This window comes from Rattus norvegicus, chromosome 9 (assembly GCF_036323735.1).
Source record: "Rattus norvegicus strain BN/NHsdMcwi chromosome 9, GRCr8, whole genome shotgun sequence".
NCBI lineage: Eukaryota > Metazoa > Chordata > Mammalia > Rodentia > Muridae > Rattus > Rattus norvegicus.
The window spans coordinates 29299118-29320619 of record NC_086027.1 but is presented as its reverse complement, the minus strand read 5'-3'; the positions used below and the strand labels follow the sequence as shown (position 1 = coordinate 29320619).

Genomic DNA, 21502 nt, shown 5'->3' with positions numbered 1-21502 from the left:
AACACTTAAAAGTCGGTGATAGTTAACATAGAATGTCAACTTGACAGGATGTAGAATCAGGTACAAGAGAAGCTTCTGGGCAAATCTCTAAGAGATTTTGTAGTTTAATTGATATGGGAAGATCACCTTAGCTGTGGGCTGAGGTCTTGACCCAGTAATAAAAGAAAGTAAAGTAAGTTTTGGCCTTCATTGGACTGCAATGTGACCAGGTGCCCCAAGTTCCTCCTACCGTGAAGTCCCCATCATGATGCAACTGAGAGTTCAACCAGTCCAGTCTTAAGTTGTTTTTGTCAGTGTTTTGACACATCAAGGATACAAGGAACTAACACAGAGCCAAACTCTAATTGCAGTTCTGCCAGGAGTAATGTGCATGAGATTAGACATGCTTTTCCCCACTTATATGTAAAATTAAGAGGTCAGGCTGGATAGTATTAAATAAATGCTTTCCATGGGAAAGTTCAAGTCAATGCATTAGCAATAGTTCCAGATGCACTCGAGGCAAATAAGAAAATGTACTAGGTTAAGAAGAAGTTGAGCATCTCCGTAGCATTTCCAAGCCTTGTTCACAGATGCCAGCATTCATCTTCACTGCAAATGAGGTTGAAAATGGGGCTAGATGCTGAAGCTCGTGTGTGGGTCCTAGGTTTGAACATCACCACAAACAAATAAATAAAAATAATAAATAAAAGTCACTTGAAGCTTGATCTGACCACCTTCTTCTTTTAGATAGGACTTTTATGTGTCAATATAACTTATCTTAGAGGTGACACCACTCAACGAGGGTACATTATGCAGAATCTTGTCACATTACATATATTTGACTCTGGATTTACTAGTCCCAGAAACTTTCCCCTACACTGCTGTGGTTCATCTGGAAAAAAAAATAGTTGCAGTTCGTGTGCATTATTCCTCTTCTTGGATAAGCTATATGTATATAAAAGAACATGTTGCTAGGCAGAAGAAGGCACCATAAAAGATATTGTTTACATTGCTGGGTTAGACTTAGTTCTGTATTCAAGTTTAAATGGTGGATTTAAAACGACACAAAGACAAATGTCAAGGAAATTTCAGTCAGTCTTAAAGATCACATAATTTCAAGCTCCCCCCAAAAAAGTGTCTGGTAAGCATATTCAACCACACTTTACAGGTTAACCAAAGCCCAAGGGGATTCCTGGCCATGCTTACCCAAATAAACTCAGAAGAGGTGCCATTGCAAGACTGTACACTTCTTCCTCTTCCCACATATCTCTTCATAGGCCCTTTCTAAATCAATCAGATAGTAAGCATCATCTATGTCTTCATAAATCCTTTTTATGTTCTTCGTATGATCAGGTACCTTTAGACCCAGAGTTTTCAGGAAACTGGAAAGCAATATATAGCACTTGATTGGCATCGTGGATTATTTTATTAAACCAACCCAGGATATGGAGGATGGCAGGTCCAAAAGAGACTTAAAATCATCCTCATCTTCCCCATAGCTGAAAAGGGCCACAAAGGACCTAGCTGATTATAAGGTTAGAAATTATGTTTTCAAGTTCCCATCTGGAGGCATGTTTGTTTCTTGCTGTGTAAGTTTGCTCCTGAGTTCTTCAATGGCCTGTTTTGAAAGGGTGCCATTGAAACAAATGCCTCTGTCTTAAAGACCTAAAAAAAAAAATAATAATTGAAAACAATGTAGGGCTATAAATGTCTGTGCCCACAGCCAAGATAAAAAATGCAAAGTCTGGGCCACCTTGCCTTTAATTTTCTAACTGCTGTTTTGTAAGGCTGTGTCATGCTTCTCAGTTCAAACACGCTTCGGTTCTTTATTATTCATGGACCTTTTTCTCAGTCAGTGGTGTTGAATAATAAAACAGCCTAGGATCAAATGGGCCAATTCTCCACGCCTGACACCAACTGCTACTGTTCACTGGGCTCTGCCAAGCGTTGCCTCTGATAATGAGTGGGATTTGGTTAAACAGTAAATTAATGAATAATGAAATATCCAGGTTGATCAGTTAGAGAGCACGCTTGCTTTGCCCTGGGCTAAATGCTTGGGGCAGAAATTACTCTCAAACGGCACTTGCCTGGCTGCTGGTCTGGATAACTATTTTACAGCCTATTGCTTGACAGAATGCTGGGGGGGTGGGGGTGGGAGGGATAGTCAATGGGGGAGAGGAAAGGAAGGACAGAGTTATTAACAGGGTGGGGGGGAGAGAGGAAGAATAACCTAGTTATCACCTTGTAGGTTCCTAATCTCCATGTGTAAGAACAAAGTCACAAATATGATCTGGAGAAGTCAGAAGTCCAAAATTCCCAACACATGTCTAACATCAAGAGGAAATGAGGAGTGAAAACAGTCTCTTTTGTGTGCTTATGCGCATATGTGATTAGAAATAGAACCATTGGACTATTCAACTGCAAATGCTTGTTTTTGTGTACACATTAGAGTGGCAACACGCAGAGCAGAGCGACGGGACCATCCAGTATCCAGGTGATAGGAAAACTCAGTGCTCATTTCCAGGCTCCAGGCTCTGACTCTTGGACACGCCCACTTCTACAAATTAAGGTGACTGTTTCAAATGTCCTTCATTAGAAAAGACGGCTCCCTGCAAGTGAGATTCTAAAGACTTATAACTACAGCCACAGATATTTTGTCATGTTTCGGCTGCACCTGTGAGCTTTTAAACTGTTAAGTAGTGCCATTCTTTCCTAACGGAGCAGCTTGGCTCCGTGACGATCAGACCATTGTTGCCCTTTTCAAGAAGCAAGCTTTGGATCATCAAAAGAACACAGCTGAGTGCCGTAAGGACAACATGTACTGAGAAAATGTGGGACTTTTTCAGTCTCAACATTTGTTTTTGGACATAAATTTCTCTAATTGGTTATCTCTGGAATATCTCATTCTTTCAGATCTTTGACCCTTTCAAATTGGCTCAAGATTGGTGGACTTTTCAGTTTTATATACTGAACAGTTAAATCCATATCAATAAATCGATTAGCATGTGGTGGGTGAATATATATTGTCCAGGGAGTTAACATTGCTTTGCTTTGGGGTTGTGTTGAGAATGAAGAAAGAGATGTGTATCTCATGAAGTTGTTATGAAAGTAAGAAGTTCTTTAGGGGCTTGGGAATTAAACTCAAAACTGGCCAGGAAAAGGCTAGATGCTGTCTTCTCTTCTTTCCCTGATAGAGAAGTAACAAATGAATCTTTTTAAGATCAATAACCACCACCAACTAATAAAAACAGGGAAAGGAGCAACATAACTGCTTGCGGTTTGCATTCTTCTTTCTATTCCTGGGGCCTGAAAAGGGGAAGTCTCAGTGGATGGTACTCCTCTAGATTCTGCCTACAAAGCTGTGTCATCCACAGATATTTAACCTCTGCACTAGTACCCAACCCCTTGCCAAGAAAAAAAAATGAAATGCTCTAATTGTCTTTATTACTTTCAGACACTGGCCACGAAACACAGATGTTCAGTATTGAGAATTGAAGGAAGGGTAAAAGGTCACAAGGAGGCAGATCAGTTTGATCCTTCTTCAGATTATGTAGCTCTGTTGTCTTGACTGGCCCCTATCATTCAAAAAGAAAAGAATATTTGAATAGAATACAAAAGCAAGTGACTCACCAGTGAGCCAATTTCGTTAGCTGGGCTTGTGCCTGTGGCTCTTTATCCTGCATCCCTAAAAAGTGGGGAAAATGTATGACCCAGCAAAGGCAGCCTTGAATCTGCTTCATCCTTGAAAGTACCCGGTCTTTAAGAATCCATAACTACAAGACTTCCACCCACAAAGGAAGAGGGTTAAAGTATAAGACATTTAAACATGGAGTGGGTAGAGGCCGGCAGATCTGAGTTCAAGGCCAACTTGGTCTCCATAGAGAGTTCCAGGACAGCCAGGGATACCCCATCTCAAACAAAATATAAATAGATAGATAGATGGGTAGATAGATAGATAGATAGATAGATAGATAGATAGATAGATAGATAGATAGATGAGACGAAGAGAAGCAGGAAGAAGGAGAAAACAAAAACAAGAGCTTTAACACATGGCCCTATCAGGACAAAGAAAATTGACTTGGGTAAATGTTGCTTTGTTGTGTCTACTCGATGTTTACATGTTTACTCGGGATCTGCAGGTTCAAGCCTGAGCTCATGTGTTGCATGCAGCTGTAGTCCCCACCTGAACTGCAGTCCCCAAGGCATGTCTCTCATCTCGTCACCTGGCAAAACCACCTGTCAGGGATAATATTTATACCCAGTTCATCCTAGTCAAAGCTTGATACTTTAGTCTCCCAGTTAGCACAGTCACACACACACACAAAGTTTCTTTGTCATTTGTTTGAGGGGACAGCCCAAGGAGGACTGAAGTTTGGTTTGGTTTGATGCTTGCTCTTTTTGGCTTGGGTCCCCTCATTCTTGAACCAGCTCCTCAGACATTATACTTCTACCTGCAAGGAAAAAGCAATTTACAAGGTTTTTTTTTCTTTTTTAAATATGCCCTGTGTATTCCACTTCCTTAGAAATTCGATTACAGGTTACAGTCTGCCCACCTGAATAGCTATCAGCCCTTTTGTGCTCTAAGGTGATAATTGAAGGTTGGGATGTCAGAGTCCAGCTTATCCGGGCTTGATGATACATACCAGTCTCTGTAGTAAGACCAAGTTGGGGGAGTTTCCATCCTAAAAGTGTGATTCTCTTTGCAGTCCCAGAGAACGTCCTGTCCCCACCTCTCTGTACCCCACCGCTCACATGCCAGTTTGTTTTCACTCACACACACCACTTGGGACATTTGTCTACTCAAGTAGAAAAATCCTGACATCCCACCGTCGCCACCACCTTTCTATTTCCTCCTCCCTCTTAATCAAATGGCCGCTGAGCACGACTTGGTTAATGACATCTGACAACCACATCCTTGCAGTGTTTGCTAATATCTGAAAGCAGGCACGCCTGGGACGTTAACTGGTGGGCCTGGGCAGGTCACGCTTTGGTAAGGGCCTTCAGCCATTATGAGGCTTTTTCTAAAATTTAAAGAGTGATTTTATGCAGAGGCCTCTCTGGGCAGCAGGTGTAACTGTTCCGTCCCACGACCTCCCCGCTCCTCTGGCTAGAGTCAGCTCCAGTATGCCCTTCGGAGAAGAAACATGTACCAATAGGCCCAGAACAAGTAGGTGGTGATCGCTTGGGACCAGAGTCAAATACGTTAAAGTTCTGTGACAAAACTACTCCCTCGATCCGGATTAGAAGCTCTGATGGGGGGGGGGGGATGGAAAGAAAGAAACGGGGAGGGGGAGGAATCCTATAGGGGTGCTGCCCACGTGGCAGCAGTTTGCAACACTAGATCCCCAAGTGGCGCGCAGGAGAAGCCCTGGCAGAGGCACCGGGCCAGCCTGGCTGTGGCTGCTGGGGATCCGCCCTAGAGCGCTGCGGCGTTCGTGCGCGTGCAAGGGCAGGCGGGCGCGCCCGTGACACCCAGTCAGACATCCAAAAGAATGCTCACAGATGTGGGCTGCGGGAGTCTGGTCCGCTGGCTACACGCAAGCTGAGGAGCGCGCGCGCAGTGCACGCGCCTGCAAGCCGCTTCTGGGGACCCATTACTTCTTCCGTACCCAGTCTCTAAATTGAGCAGTTCTGGTTAGGGTGGCGAGTAGGCTAACCCGGGGGAGAAGTCAATTGGGCTGCACCAACCAGTGACCTTGGGGAGAGCCATGAAGAAACCCAAACTAGAAAAGTGGATGCCGAAAGACATTTGACGGATCTCATCTTGAGCGAGCCCTTCAGGTTATTTATGAGGCCCGATTTTAAAGTAGTGGCTGCCAGGGACGTGAAAAAGAAGCTCACCCCAAGCTATGAGAGGAAATACAGTTGCAAGAATGCTGTTTATGACGATATAAATCAACATGAGGCTTGTGATAGGGAGTAGAAAGAGAGAGAGTTTTGGGTAGAAACTAAGAAACAAAATCACGGAGAAAAAAATGAATCTCACCCTCTGAGTCCTACCCTACCCTCCACCCGATCTGCGTCAAACTCCTTGAGGGATCAGGGAGAAGTGAGAGGGGAGAGCGCACATACGGTCCTGGGTGGGGTAGGCTAGCGTCTTCCCTGAGTTTACAGGAGGACCCATTAAAAGGCCAGGAAATACATGTAAATAAACAACTTGGAAGATTTATGGGAAAGACTTCAATTTTATAGGACCGTATTTATAGAGCTCTGCCGGCTCCGTTATAAATAGATTAATGGGAAGCTAAAATTAATGGACTTGTGCGTTGCACGTTTAATTTCTGAGTCTTCAACAAGGCAGACAACCAAGGCAAGCTAGGGTGTCTTGTCTGGAAGCTGTAACGGACCTTCTTGCAAAGGAGAAGACCTACAGGACCATCAACAGCCTGGTGGTCCCCCTCAGCATCCCCACCCCCATTCCGCGGGGGATGGACAGGGGACCAGTTGTTTTCAAATAAGGAAAAGGAAAGAACTTTACATTTCTAAACCGTAAAACTTCTATCTTAATGAGGACCTTAAGCCAGTGATAGGTTAGAGGAGGCAAGGTAAGTTTTGTGGCTGCTCTGGTGAGCTTCAGGCACACAGAGAGGGCAAGGACTCCAGCTCTGGGAGGCGGGCAAGGTCAATCCCACGAGCTCTGCTTTCCTAAGGTCTTCTATGGTCTTGTATCATAGTGATGGTTGCAGCTCCCAACCATTCCTTCTCCCCGCACATCCTGCACCCTCCATTTCTTGCCCCACAGTTATAGTCTCTCTAGATCTGGAGTTTGGCTTACACGAGTCATTGACTTCTTACCAAAAACTGGTGGGCGAGTCATGCTGGTCCAGAGTTTGCCTGCAGGGTAATAGTTCAGTTTTCTCTTTATCCAAGGCTGTTGCATCCCTTGCTGTAGGAACTCACCATACAGTAAAATTACCCACAACACAACTCTCTCTCTCTCTCTCTCTCTCTCTCTCTCTCTCTCTCTCTCTCTCTCTCTCTCTCTCCCTCTCTCTGCCCAGTGCTAACCTGCTCTACACTCTGTTAAGCAAATGAAAGGGAAGTCCAATGCTAACACATCTGAGCAAGAGACTAAAGCACTAAAGAAAACTAAAGTGTTCTTTTAAGCTATATAGATCACACACCCTCATAATGACACTTCCTGTGGAACTTCTTCTGTTTTGTTTTGCTTTGTTTGGGTTCTTTCTTCCTTCCCCTTTCCTTCTCCTTTTATTTTATTTTATTTTTGAGTCCACTGTTTACAGTTCTAGCCATAAAAACTCTCCTCCCTTTAAATTAATACAGAATCCTAGAACTAGAAAGACTCGCATAAAACTGATTCTTCCAGCTCTTCTGTTTTTCTCTACAGGAGACTCTAAATGGACAAGACTCCTTTGAAAAACAGAAATTTTATGAGAGGCGTACTATTAATTACTCAAGCACCAACTATATGTTACATACTCTTGCATAATCTGAGCTCAGGATGTACCATTTCTCTATTATGTACTGGATGTTATTTCTGCTTTTTATGATTATATTAGGCAATGGAGGCATAGGAAAAGACAGATAAAGCCCGTGATGCTCCAAGAGACGCAGTGTCTCATAAAAACTGCAAAATATCTTGAAGGACCTTGCTTTCCTGGCCTCCAGGAAGATATTCCCACCTTGGGACAAAATACAGATTGAGACATTCAGTCATTGGAGCTTAGGGGGTTAAGCTAGTGTCCATTAACCCAAGCGAGAAAAGCTAGCCTCCTCAGAACCCAGATAAGAAACAGCATCCTAAGCGTGAACCACAATTCTATCCTCTTCTTTGGCCAAGGGAGCATTTTCATCATTTATTTCCAGAGACCCTTACTGAGGAAGCAAAGAAGAGATTCCATCCTGAAATGAACCACTTAAACACCCCTCCACCCTCACCCTACCCCCAAGGGCAGGAGCCATCACCCAGTTTTGCAACAATACCTGGGGTCACCTAGCCCATTCACCACCCACAGTAAGCATCTTGAACTAGGACTCAGCATCTTAGTCACTCAGGAAGTAAATATAACACGTCTTTTTTTTTCTTTTAAGGGTAAAACAAACAATAAGATGTAGTTAATATGAACTTTTATTACAAATATGATTGGGACTAGTATCCATTTGAAATTTTAAAAGTAAAAAAAAAGCACCTCCTACTAGAAACTAAAGTGTTCATTTTTCTGATAAGCAAAATTTATTGTATTTCTTTGTAACAAAAACACTGTATGTACTTCAGTGAGGGGAGGGTGCAAAAAGAAGAAAGCCTTTTGCTATATCTCTTTTCTGTCTGTAGAATGATACAATGTCCTTGTTTAAGGAACTAAAGAGGAGAACACAACAAGAACACAACAATTTTTTATTTATGTAAATCAGATTAACACTGGACAACAAACCAATTTCTACCCAATACCATAACAGCTTGTCTATAAAGAACAGAAAAATTCGGATAGGATTCTAGCTAGGGTCAAGCGTTTTTTTTTGTTTTTTTTTTTTGTGTGGTTTTTTTTTTTTGTTTTTTTTTTTAACCACCCATTCACAGAGGTATAGATTCACAGATAAATAATCCCAAACTACTTGCTCATAATATTTACACATTCCCATTAAATTAAGCATAAATAAATATATACAAACTTAACACGGATACCCTCCAGAGTGCTCTCAGGAAGAGGCAGTTGGTACCTCTTGACTGGGTGGTAAAAACAATATTACTGAATTAGAGGCCAACTTAAAAGGAGAATCAATGTCTGTATTTAAAGAAGAAATGGTGTTCACTCCGTTTTTTTTTTTAAGAAAACAAATTCCAATACTTTTTTTCTTTTGTCAATAATTTAATATACATCACTAAAGGAGGGGAGCTCTTGTTTCTCAGAACTCTTGAGGCAGTGTCTGATGGACTAAGGTCATCATTTTCTTCCCACAGAATGTATTACACGTACAGGATATCAGGTATGGTGACAACTTTTCTATCAATACACTAACTAGGGATGGATCTTGTAACCATAAAGGAAGTGTGTAGAAAAGTTGGGGTGTTGGGGTTTTCCATTCGACCAGCTTCCAAAGGATATGAAATAATTGCTTAAGAGAAAGTTCCTTGGGCAATGCCAACAGAAGTCGGATTTTTTGAAAGCCCGTTGAGCTCTTTATATAGGGTTGGAGAAAGCTAGCGGTGAAGAGGTAGATAGGGTTGCGGGAATGAGTAAGAGGCAGGTGGGCGCTTGCAAGGTAAGTCGGGGAAAGGAAGAAAAGAAAGTTACCTCCTAGTTGGGTTGGAAGTTAAAAGTTAAAGGTCTCTGGAGAGGGAATCCTCACTAGGAACAAACTCCATGAGACCCAGAATACAAGTAGGAGAATGTTTCATTCAAAAAGAAGGGGCTAAAAGAGCCTAGAGAGAACTCCAGTACTTACAGGCTTACTCTTCAGTCTTTAGTTACTTGGTTTTGGAACCCAGCATTTAGTGGGGGCGTGGCGGGAAGGGGTTGAGGGCCTAGATAAGGCGTCTACTGAGTGCAGGGGAGAAGATGGGGCTATAACTCACCTGTTTGGTTTGAAAACAAAACTCAAAGGGTCTGGCCTTAAACGTTTTCCTTGACTTAAAAGGCAAACTCTTGTGTTAATCCTACTGTTTATTGATTTAAACACCCCCCCCAAAAAAACAAATCTTTTAATAACTCAATTATCAGATAAATGTAGCCGGCTTAGCTAAAGACAGCATGGGGCGGAAGGTCCGAAGTGAAAGAGGGCGAGAGAAAAAAAGACAGAAACAGAAGACAACACCGGAGGTGGGGGAGGGGGCTCAAACCCGGTCTATCTAGCCGCACCTTCGCGATGCTCCGGTGGACACCAGGGCGTCTAAGGGAGTCTACCTACCCTAGAATGACAGTTCTTATTCATGTCCACACTTCAGGAGAGTTAGGGTGGGGACAGTTTCCTTCCTGGCAATAAAGAATACATGAAAGTTTCAAAGTCCTTGGACTTTTCCAAACTACAGCCTCTCTAAGAGTAGGGCCGGCCGGGAGTGACCGCTTGCGGCAAAGGGGTTTTACCGACGGAGCTCTGGGATCCCTCCCCCCAGCAGCCAGTGGGGCGCCGCCCTTTTACCTACTCGGGAACCAGCCTTTCTCAGTTGCCTTAGCCCTTAGGGTGAGGCCGAGAGCAAGAAGGGACTGTGCGGCTTGAGCCCCCAGCAGCTGCTGATTCTATGTCCTCAACACCACTGGGCTTCAGTGGCCCACATGTTCTCAGGACCTGCACAGTAAGAGCAAGGCGCATCCATCGCGTCTCTCGATGTCACACGCGTGGGGCGCGTTGCCCTGCAAGGAAAGGAGACGATGTTTTTCAATGTGTTTTCTGCTGGCCTTGTGCAATCAGAATTCAACTAATGCAAGCGTCCAGGCTCTCGGACAAAAGGGGTGGGCTTCTAAACTGAGGAAAGATGTGAGTCAATAATTCGCACAATGCCTTCTTTCCTGCCCTTTCTACTCCTTTCAGCTTGCCTGAGGCTGTGTCCTGAAAACCTACCGGACTCAGCAGCAGTTAGAGACAGGAAAGGAGATGTTGCCTGACCTCTATTTTTGTTTACAACCTTCCTGGATCTCAAACCCACTCACTTTCCTTTTCCTCAAATAAAATCCTTTGAGCAAAGCCCCCAGAGGGTCCCTAAAACTGAAACCCCTTCCCTTGCTACAAAATGGATTGGAAAAGAATAGGAAGACTGAGAGAGAGTCCAGATTATTGGGGGGAAGAGATTGTCTGTAAATCACAGAAAACATGTGAATGTTTATCCCAATGGCTTTTGTAAAGATTCCCGTCCAGGTGGTTGTAAAAGAACCACGTGTACCCAAACTAAATGTGTGCACCAATCAAATACTCTATTCCTTGATCTTGTTAAAGGTGCAGGCTTTACTTCATGGTAATATTAAGACGGGGCATAGTGAAATGTTGGATTAAGAGAAGAGAGATACATTAAAAGCATGGAACTTTATCCATTGGGAATATTCTCAATGTATCTGGACATGAATTCAAAGCTGAAATACAAGCTCGTTCCTTCGCTCTGTGCTTTATGGTGTGTATGTGTGTGTGTGTGTGTGTGTGTGTGTGTGTGTGTGTGTGTATACATCATTTTGTGCACCAAACTAGACACCAAAACAACTGTGTGTCTGAGAAGGAAAACTGTTTCATTCATAAAGCAGAGTCATGGTAGTTTGACGACTGTCTTCCCCAATTACGTCAGCAGAACTGCGTCTTTCCCCATTAGAACATCGGTCCCCAAAGAGTCCGAGGACATGGAATTCATTTTTTTTTTTCAGTTAAGACAATACCATTAGAATATAGGTTCCCAAGCAAGATGCCTTCCTGACTCGACCACCCTTAAAATGCTTTTTGCCATGCCCCGCCCCTGCTGGAATTTCCCCCGTTGAGGTGCCTTAGCAAGAAATTCAATGCTGCTCCCCAACACTGGCCATTTCCTAAATGATTCTCTTTGAGCTTCTTTAAAGAAGTAAAACCTGCCGAATCTGACACGGAGGCTTTAACTTTAAAAGGATCGTTTTTTTTTTTTTCTCAGTACCTTATAGATTGTGTAGGAAGCCCAAGTCTTCTTTGAAGAAGCTCATAAACCATGCGGGTAAAGCTTTGGGAAACAGAAGAGAGTAAATGGTACATACCCCTCCGAAGGAATTACATACTAATCAAAGTTTTCATGTTTTGTTTTTTCTTTCTTTTCTTTTTTTTAAACTATATTTCTAGATGACACAAGTATAACAAATGCAATATTCTCTGTGAACAGGTGCTGTCACGTCTGGGAACTAGTAACATCTTTCTGAAAGGAACCATGATGAATCAACTTATCGGTTTCCTCTGCCGCGGGAGCCTCGGCTCTCAAGACTGGATCAAAAGCTCGAGCCTCCGCCTGTCCCCCACCCCCACCCCTGGCCTCCCTAATTAAACACACCGGGGCCGGGGGGGTGGCGGGGAGGTGGGGACTTGGGCACAGGGCTGTAAGGAACGCAGGGCGAGGTCTGGATACCAAAGGGGCTAAAGTCGGAGAGGCTAATCACACTGGTGATCACCCAGCAGGTTCCCCGTCCTGCTGTGAGGAGGGGGAGAAAGGGAGGCAACAGTGAGGAGATTGAGGAGAAATGGAGGGCGCGGAGTGCGAGTTTCCTTAAGAAAAAAAAAATTAAAATTAAAACTTTAAAAGTTCGTGCGTCTCAGTCAACCAGCTCTCAAAAGCATTGACACCAACGTTTCTCCAATTTTCTTCCAATAAGTTAGCGTGTTCTCATGTTTAGTCTCACGTTTATTTTCCAAAAGGGGGATCATAGTTTTCTTTTATTATCTGTATTACTAAACTCGAAAGAACCGAAGTGGAAAATCCGGACGGTTGTCTCCACGTGTATCTTGAAATAGACACCGAGAGCTGGTTTGTTGCTCCGTTGTACGCCTCAGTTTTTTTTTTTTTAAGTTATTTAGCTTTCTTTTAAAATTTTGATTGTATGTGTATTCTACCTAATATAATTCTTCCAAAGCCAATCCAATATGTTAAAGCTAAATTTATTTTTTTTCTGTTTTCCTTTTGTATTTAAAACATTTTCCTTCTCTTTAATTTTTTTTCATTTCCTGTGTTTCTCCTCCTTGTCGCCAGTTTTACTACCTGGGCCTTCCCCAGACGTGTGCCTGTTAGTGGTGTTGTTCAAGAACATCTTGTCCATGCCTTTGAGAGCCTCGGTGAGATAGTTCTGCAGGGCGGTGAGCGCAGCGCAAATGGCCGGGGCACCGAAGCCGTGCGTGATGAGACTGAAGTGCGTGAGACAGCTTTGGATGCCCGGCTCCAGGATGGGGCTGGGCCGGCTGTTTCCGATCGGTGTCCGGTCCTGAGCCAGCAGATCCGTAAATTCTTTACAAAGTTGCCTGCGGAAGGGTGAGGGAAAAAGACAAAAGCACCCTCAGAGTTCTAGTCGCTCGCCTAGAAAACCAGACACTCACACGAGCCCTGAGGCTTTAGGTCTGAGCAAGGCTACCCTCCGCGATTCCGCTCGGTTTCTTTCCCCCAGGGCGCTCCCTCACCCAGCAGCTGGGACTAGAAGGAACTCAGTGAGAGTAGGAATGCACGCCTCCCACCACCCCACCCCCTCCACACCCCCACTCCCACCCCTACCAATTTCCCCCTCTCTGTTCCGGGACCACCTGTATTCTGGTTTAGGAAATTCGCTAGGCAGTTTAGCTTTTGATTTTGAATAGTCAATGGTTTCTAAAACCTGGCACTTTTGAAGAATTATTTTCCCTTTTCCCGCCTGCCTTTCCAACCACTAGATATCTCTGTCTCTGTCTCTGTCTCTGTCTCTCTCTGTCTCTGTCTCTCTCTCTCTCTCTCTCTCTCTCTGTCTCTGTCTCTCTCTCTCTCTCTCTCTCTCACACACACACACACACACACACACACACACACACACACACACACACACACACACTGAAAGATTTAAGCCCCTCAGCCACAAGCCTGTCCCTGGCATAGAAGCAGATTGCTGTAGCCTTGCATGGCCCAGGGCAAAAACCTGTTTATTCTAGGAGAGAATGCTGATTCCATTCCAAGTAAAACCCTTCTACCTGCAGCACTTTGGAAGAAATATCTCTTCCCTTCTTTAAAAAAGGAAAAAAAGTGACCCTCTTTTTGCATATGTGAGCTACTAAAAATCTTTGTGTAACAGGATTGTTGTCAATATAAAAGGATTTCCTCATCGTTTAAATAAAACTTAGAGGTAAATGGTTAAAACACTGGGGATGATAGATTTTTATTTGTTGAAGGTTTTAATTTCCTCAAGGCACCTACAATTTAGAGTACTCTCCTAGCCTTAGGAACCCCGTGTGTATGGATTGGGCTTCTCTGAGAAATTTTTAATATAGGGAATGAATGGGAGGGGTTTAGCCCTGAAGGTCAAATGGCTTGGCTATGCTGACAGACTAAGGCATAGCATCCTCTGAGGCCACAGCCTTCTCAGATTGGCAGGCTTCCCCTGACCACCTTCCTACACCCAGCCTCTGGTTTTGTGGGATACGCAGGAAAGCAAACGTGCATAGCAAACTGGACCTATACAGTCAAGGAAGGGTTGAACAGGCACCTAGCAACCAACCAGTAACCTGACTCTCAGGTAATCAGGGCAGATTTCTGGGTTTGAAAGACCCTTGGGGCACTCTTCCCTGGGGTGCTGCTACATTGCCTGGGGCTAGTCATAAACCAAATGAGGAACTCTCTTTCTCCACCCACTGACAGCACCTGAGAAAGATTGATATTTCCAAGGCCTGTGGATAAAGATACCTTTTCAGGTCTCCATTCGAAATATATGCATATATCCCTCCAAGTCACTGTGCTTATCCAATAGAGCCTCTGTCAGTGACTCGCCCACCTTTCATCATTCTGATGTGAAGGGTTTGGGGATTGGTCCAGAGATGAATGAGTGAGTGTGTGTGGTGGGGGTTAGGGGTACAGGAATGGGTTTAGTGAGAAAGTCTTCCTTCCAAGTTGATTCTGATAATCCAGGCTAAAGAATAGTAGTCTTAAAAATCATAAGGTTTCCAAACTGGGGGAGGGGGGCGTCAAATCATCCCTTTAAGAAATAAGGAGGTTTTTGTGGATCTTGTTATCTATTTTCGACATGTTAGTTTGGTTTGTTGATTATCTTATTCTTCCCCGGATTCCCCTGCTTCATTTATAAAGTACAACTGGTCTGTAAGATCATATACCAGAGGAGGGAACCAACAAAAAAAAAAAAAAATCTATTCTACTGCTAGATGATCTGGAGGGAAACCTTGGAAAACAGGGGTGAAGCCAGGTCTTGATCATTGGTTGAAATCTTAACTTTGTACTCATTTCCAAAGTGCCAAAAAAGGAAACTTCGAAATGCAGAGAATAAATACTTAAAGCTCAAGCATTTAAAAATTTGCACAGCCCAAGCCAGGCTCTGTAAGCAATTAAAGTTCTGGGACATTAATATTTTTTGACCCTGCGGAAAGGGGCAATCAAATTCCAATCACGTCTCAAAAACATCTGGACAAATTTGAGCAAATGATTTTTCAGCCTTCCATATATTTCTTTAAATTACGCTGTCAACGGAACAAACCGCGTCCTGGAACGCTAAATAAATGAACGCTGCTGTTTAGGCCGCGCCTGTGACAGAGAAACGTGCTGGTGCACGCAGCGCCGCCCACTGCAGGCCTGAGCTAGTCATAAAACACCAACAATATGACACGGAAGCCAAAGACAGGAGTAAATCAAATAAATAGAAAACCCACTGTAAATGTTCAAATGAGCTCTAGACCTAAATTTGGCCGGAGATTTACTGTTTTCCCCTCTGGAGTTGTAGTAAATTTTACAAGTCTGTGGAAGATGACAAACAGCAACCTTGGAAATGGAGTAATTAGAGCTGTGGGTAGAGATGGGCGTGGGTGACATATAGACACCCTGAGCGAACACATATTGCTGTCCCCCTGATGGCAAGGGATGACGCAAAGCCCAGAAAGAAATATTCACCTAGGCATCTGGGAAGAGACATTGAGAAAATCTGCTTGACACCCCAGAACTGTTCGGGGAACTGTTAAAAATCTACCTTCTCTTGTTGTAAACGGAGAGGAAGAGTGAGATATACCCATAGCCCCTCAAATCACCAGCCATCACGAACTCCCCACCCCCACCCTGGAGGAGCAGACAGATTCCTACGAGCCGAGCCGGTGGTTTCCTGGTAAGGCTCTTTCAAAGCACTCACTCACAAGCATAGTTTCCTGGGACCTGGGTCCTGGAGGGAGTCCTGGACCAGTTCCCAGAGACTTGGAAACTCACTTGGTGGCCAGCAGCATATTCTTTCTGGAGTGCAGATCACTGGGGTCCGTGTGCTGTCTGTTCAAATACTCAGATACGGCTTTAGCAGGGAACTCTGTTTCACAAATATACCCAAAATCCCGAGCTAAGTGAACCGCTTCCCCTGTAAGGAGAGCAGCAGAGAATCAATGGCTAGGCTAGGTTGCTAACACCTGAGGCCAAGGCACTATACAACAAAGTAAAACCTGAGATGACAGATCCACAACGTAAAGATGAACTCCATAACTCAAATGAACAGAACAAATCTTATTCTACCAGCCTCTGGCTGGGCCAGGCTCTAAACAGACACTGTCCCTTCCCAAGAGACGTGGGGCTTCCTGCAGATAATTCACATTGGCTTAGGGGGAAAGTAGCCTAAAGTACTTAGATTCAAGAACCACCTTACGATTTAATTTAGACATGTGGGAGGGAGGGGATATACTACCCAGACTCCTCCCTTCTATTTAAAACACCAGTTGCACCTGCTTGAAATAAAATTTAAAAGTCGCCACCATCTTTCTACAGTTCTGTTGGCAAACAGTCTCATATTTGCAACTAGTTGGTGTAAACAAATCTACATATGAAATTGCTACGTAGCCATAACTGTATGCAACATGGGTGTGTTTTGGGTTTTAAGATGAAATCTATGGGCTGTGGAAATTAATAAATTGTGAAAAAGATATTTATAGTCTGCAGCAGCAAAATAATTATTTGCCCTGCACTTTTCCTAGCTGTTTTCAGGGCTTCTTTCTTCCAGAGTTTTCTGTCATCACCCTCCTCCTACTTAAAGACTTTCCTCTGGGCAAAAATGGAACTGGAACTGCAGACATCAGGCCATGCTAGACAGTCCATAGCGTGTCCTTCTGCATATGGTATTACCTTTTCAAAAGCACAGCCTTGGGGGTTTGAGGAAAGATCACAAACACGATAAAAAAAATAGGTGTGTTGAATTATCTCAGGAATACATTACTCTGAGAGAAAATGACTTACTTTTAAAGATATAATAAGAATAGACATCAAGCCTAGTGTTTACAAGGATTCATTGTATCAAAAACCACACAGCAAATATTGTCCTTTCAGTGTGATTTCTAGTTTCTTTTTTCTGTCTTATTCTCATGCTAAGATTACCTGCCTGTTTTCAAATATATATATATATATATATATATATATATATATATATATATATATATATATCCCTAGAAGGCAAAACGGAGGACTGGAGAGATGATTCAGTGGTTAAGAGCCCTGACTGCTCTTCCAGAGGTCCTGAGTTCAATTCTCAGCAACCACATGGTGGCTCGCAACCATCTGTAATGGGACCCAATTCCCTCTATTTGGTATGTGTGAAGACAGCTACGGTGTACTCATATACATAAAATAAATAAGTAAAATCTTTTTTTAAAGACAAAATGAAATAAATACCCACATGCTAAGTAAGAAGACTCAACTGCTTCCAAATAGGATTTGAAAATGTGATGACTTAAGGCCTCTGGTGGGAGAGTTTGAGTCAAAGAAACAAAAAAACAAACACCAACAACAACAAAAAACACCCCAAAACAAACCAACTTTGCTTTAAAGGTGGTAAAATGCAAGACCAATAACTCTTTGATCTCTTTATGATCATCATTTAAATGATGTAAGATGCTGTACCACAAGAATCAACTTCCTACAAGGGTCATAATACCATGCCCACTAAAAAACAGGACACACAGGAAGAATCCAGAGAAAATTCTCCACCACCTTCCATGGGAACCAACTGGCTGTGCTTCTTATCTATCTCCTCTACACATTCAACTGTAGACATTCTTCTTCTAGACCACATAGTTATTAATTACCACAGCCCGTAGATTTCATCTCAAAACCCAAACTGACAGGCAAGTTAGAAGTTTCTTAATGACACTATGCCAATTTAATTCACAAGTAATGAATTTGCCTTGAAGTTTCAACTCATCTCTTCCTGCATGTTCATAGCCCCCTTCCACAGTTTTCTCTTAAGCATTTGCTGGGCTTACTAAGGTGCCAATAACTTATCAAGTCCAAGTAGGTAAGATGGTCTCGAGTTTTACAACAACCATTAAGACCCATGAACACTATATGCTTTCTACACTTTTCAAGTTTTATTATGTTTGTTTATTGGGGATTGAGTATATAGAAGTGGGGAAAACACCAGGAAGACTCTCTCCTTCCACCTGTGGGACCTGGATAGAGATCAGGTGGTCAGGCTTGGAAGCAAGTACATGCATCCTCACCAGTCACCTGCATTTTGCTAGTAACACTTAGAGGTCAAGTTAGAGGAAGGCAAGGAGCTTTGAGTGCAGCTTGCAGAGTTCAAGCAGAGAATGCTCTGACTTGAAGACTGGGCCTGAGCCCTGTTGAGCAATATGATATCCTATATAGTGTTTGCTTCCCTGCAACTTCTGGCCCCTTCTAAGCAAAAAGACCTTTGAACTTCTCTCCTGCAGCCTCTTGCCATCTTACTCATAAGGGCACAGCAGTCACAGTGATTTCCAGTTAATCATGAAATGTGTGAAATGTCAGCCTCCAGTGGACACTTAAGCTCAGCCACTTGGTGAAATGGCCACAAGTCTTGCTTACCTTCTACCAGGGAGGTGAGTAACGTGACATTTGCTGCTTTGCGCCTGCCCGCGGGTAAATTCAAACCGATTTTTTCTAGCCTTTCTCTCAAGGATCTCCCCCCATTTTTCGATTTGGCTCTGCAATGGCAAGAATTAACATTCTGATTAACCTCAGAGTCTTCCTGAAACAAAGTTTAGACTTAGCAATCTAGAGCCCAGTGGAGCCTGAAGAGGCTTTAACTTGAGGTTAACATTCCCTCCCCCTACCCCCTTTCAGTTATTTGCTGATAGTTTGCTGAGGTTTGCTTAATTTCTGCAATACAGAGCATTTATATATATGTATACATATACATATATATCCCAAAAAGATAAATATTGTTCATCCCATGGATACACACAGGTTCACTCCCTGCTATGGAGACAGTGAGTAGAACAGAATCCAGGCAAACTTTTTAAAGAAGGGAAAAGAAGGGGGCTGGATTCCAGACACCACCAGGCTTCTAAAGGAGGAACAGAACCAAACATTTTAAAGTTTTAGAAGAGGAGAGAAGACTGACTTTTGTGCTCAGATGATGTTTGTCATCATGATAACAACAATTCTAAGACTTTTGAGCTTGTTAATATAAGTACTTTGTGTTCACTATCTCGATAAATTTTATACACCTGTGTTCAGAAATTGAATTAAAACATTCCCACTCTGTACACCAAGGTGGGGTGGTGAGCACCTTTAAATCCCAGCACTTGGGAAATGGAGATAGGCAGATCTCTGAGTTGCAGGCCAGCCTCATCTACAAAGTAAGAACCGCCAGGGCTAGACAGAGAAACCTTTGTCTTAAAAATCAGTAGTAATCATAATCATGATAATAATAAAAAAAAACTGAGTATGAAGCTCAAAAGGCTCCCTTGAAAACTAAACCAAACGAGGAGTAAGAGAGGATCTAAACTAAGAACATTCCTAGGTCACACCAAAGCCTAGCTTCCCTGTAGACGCTCCTTGTCTTCTAAGGGCTGGTCAAAAATAAAAGGAAACTACTTATCCCGTATGAATCCCAACTGCTGTACTATTTAGCCAGCCACTTTTAGGAAAGAAAGAAATAGCGAACATCTAAAATGGGTTTTAGCTTCAGAAGGCTTTCTCTCTCATGCAAAGTTCCTTAGCAAGGGCAGTGCCAACGGTCAGATGTTGTCAAGAACTGTTGCAAAGAGGTGGGGGGAGCCATTTCTTCCTCCATTTTCACGAGGAGTCTGCCCAGGGGTTGCAATATTGGCGAGCAACTACATAGCCCCAGGGAATGACTACTAATAGTTATAAAGTACTATTAATGTTGTGAGATGTGATGTTATTGAAAGATCTAGAAAAAGATCTTTTCAAAATGGGAAGCAGAATATGCTAGTGCATTAGTCTTTGAAAACTAGAAAATTGGTGAGGATATGGACCACATGCTGGAAACTGCCTTTTCTGTTTCAAATGAATGTGCTTAGTGGGGAGACTGCTAAAGCCGGAGATGTGTAGTCCGGAGCCTTGCGCTGGCAAGAAAGTGAAAGGTTCCCAGTCCAGAATTGTCTAGGAGGGTTGCACCTGCGCAGTGTGGTCTGGCACCCGTAGAGCGGAGTTGCAGACTGAACCTCTCTCTCGAGAACGCCAGACCCACCACCCTCAGCCTTTCTGCTGCTTGGCACTGGGGATTCACTCAAACTCTGGGTTGCTAGGCAACCGTGACAAACTTTTTCCCTCAATCTCCACCATCCTCCTCCACTAATCGCGCACGTGAGTTTGTGTGTGTGTGTGTGTGTGTGTGTGTGTGTGTGTGTGAGAGAGAGAGAGAGAGAGAGAGAGAGAGAGAGAGAGAGAATGTGTGTGTGTGGGTGTGTGTGGACGCGCGCGCGCTTGTGTGTCTAGTTTTTGTTTGTTTTATTTTGTTATTTTGTTTTACCTTCTGAGGACGCCGCCCAGGAGAGACGCATTGAGGCATTCAGGGGGCGAGAGCCTTCTCTGAACTTCGCCCACAGTAACTTTGTACTTGGAAGTTGAACTGAGTAGAGATAAGCGGCCTGGGACTGAGCAAAATACCTCGCCGGTGTTGACTGACATTCCTCCCAAGAAGCCATCTTTATTCATCATTAGAGAAGTCACAGATTTGGGAGGGACAGGAACTAGGGAGAGATGGAAAAAGGGGAAAAAAGTTTCCATAAAGGTGACCGGCTTCATTAATACTACCGATGGTTGATAGGACAGGACAAGTCATCTGGGAAAGCCAACCAGGGGCAGTCACAAAGTGGAAAGAGTAGGGCTAGGTGGCTACTCCAGTGGTTCCCAGCTGTATTGCGTTCCCAGTGCTCTGAACCGACCCAAATGTCAGCATTCCTCTGGAAACTTACCCCGACCAGAGGACATGTGAGAGATCCTGCCATAGTCCAGTTAGACCTTGAATCATGCTGTGAACCTAGACAAAAACCTATTTGGTCATGTGCTTCTTGTGTGACCTTGGACACCTTGCTGAGAACCTGGTCACAGTTTCCTCCACAGTGCTCCTCAGGATAACACGATCTCATTAGTTACTTGAGGGTGAGGATTAATACCACCGTTCTCTGACAGAAATGGCTTAATGCCAATGATCTTTACGGAAATTCCTCCTCTCTGACTGGACCCAAACTTATGGTCATCACTAAAGATGGGGTGCGTGGGGGGTTGGAGGACGGAGGAAGAAGTGCTGCTTCTTGCCTTATTAATGAGCCCTATATTCCCCGACATAAAACAAGAGCAAAATCCACTTAGAAATGTACCCACAATGCTCATCTCCAGTAAGAGCAAAAGCAGTGACATGAATTCTGTTTACAAATTAAGGCACCGGCGACTGGTCATTGTTTGGAACAGTTATGATTTACAACAGGTGCCCGGATCAATCAACCAATCACCGTAATTCAGACGAGCGGTGGCGGTCTTGCCTTGCCCCAGTTGTTTCGTTTCAGCAAGTAATTGATAACAAACCACACTCAAGGTATGTTTTATGCAGAAGTTAATAAGAGCTGACAGCTGGTTGCCACTGCGCCCCTGGTGCATTCAGCCTCTCCGGCTTGTATTTCTGTTTAATTGTGTTTC

At 43.5% G+C, this 21502-nt stretch overlaps 1 protein-coding gene across 6 annotated transcripts in view; it reads right to left on the bottom strand.

Moving 5' to 3' along the window:
* Nucleotides 1-8051: 8051 nt before the first annotated feature.
* The window catches only part of Tfap2b (transcription factor AP-2 beta), a 29866-nt gene continuing 16415 nt past the window's right edge, over nt 8052-21502 (bottom strand). For 2 of the 6 annotated variants that reach the window (XM_008766927.4, XM_063266872.1), the window contains 4 exons: nt 20337-20556; nt 18422-18540; nt 15809-15950; nt 8056-12888 (listed from right to left, as the gene is read on the bottom strand). In XM_008766927.4, coding sequence (XP_008765149.1) covers nt 12591-12888; nt 15809-15950; nt 18422-18540; nt 20337-20556 — 779 coding nt within the window. In that variant the 3' untranslated portion in view covers nt 8056-12590. Of the gene's footprint in view, nt 12889-15808; nt 15951-18421; nt 18541-20336; nt 20557-21502 lie in introns of all 6 variants that reach the window. The other 4 variants (NM_001106896.3, XR_010054581.1, XM_063266871.1 and 1 more) reach the window with 4 other exon arrangements.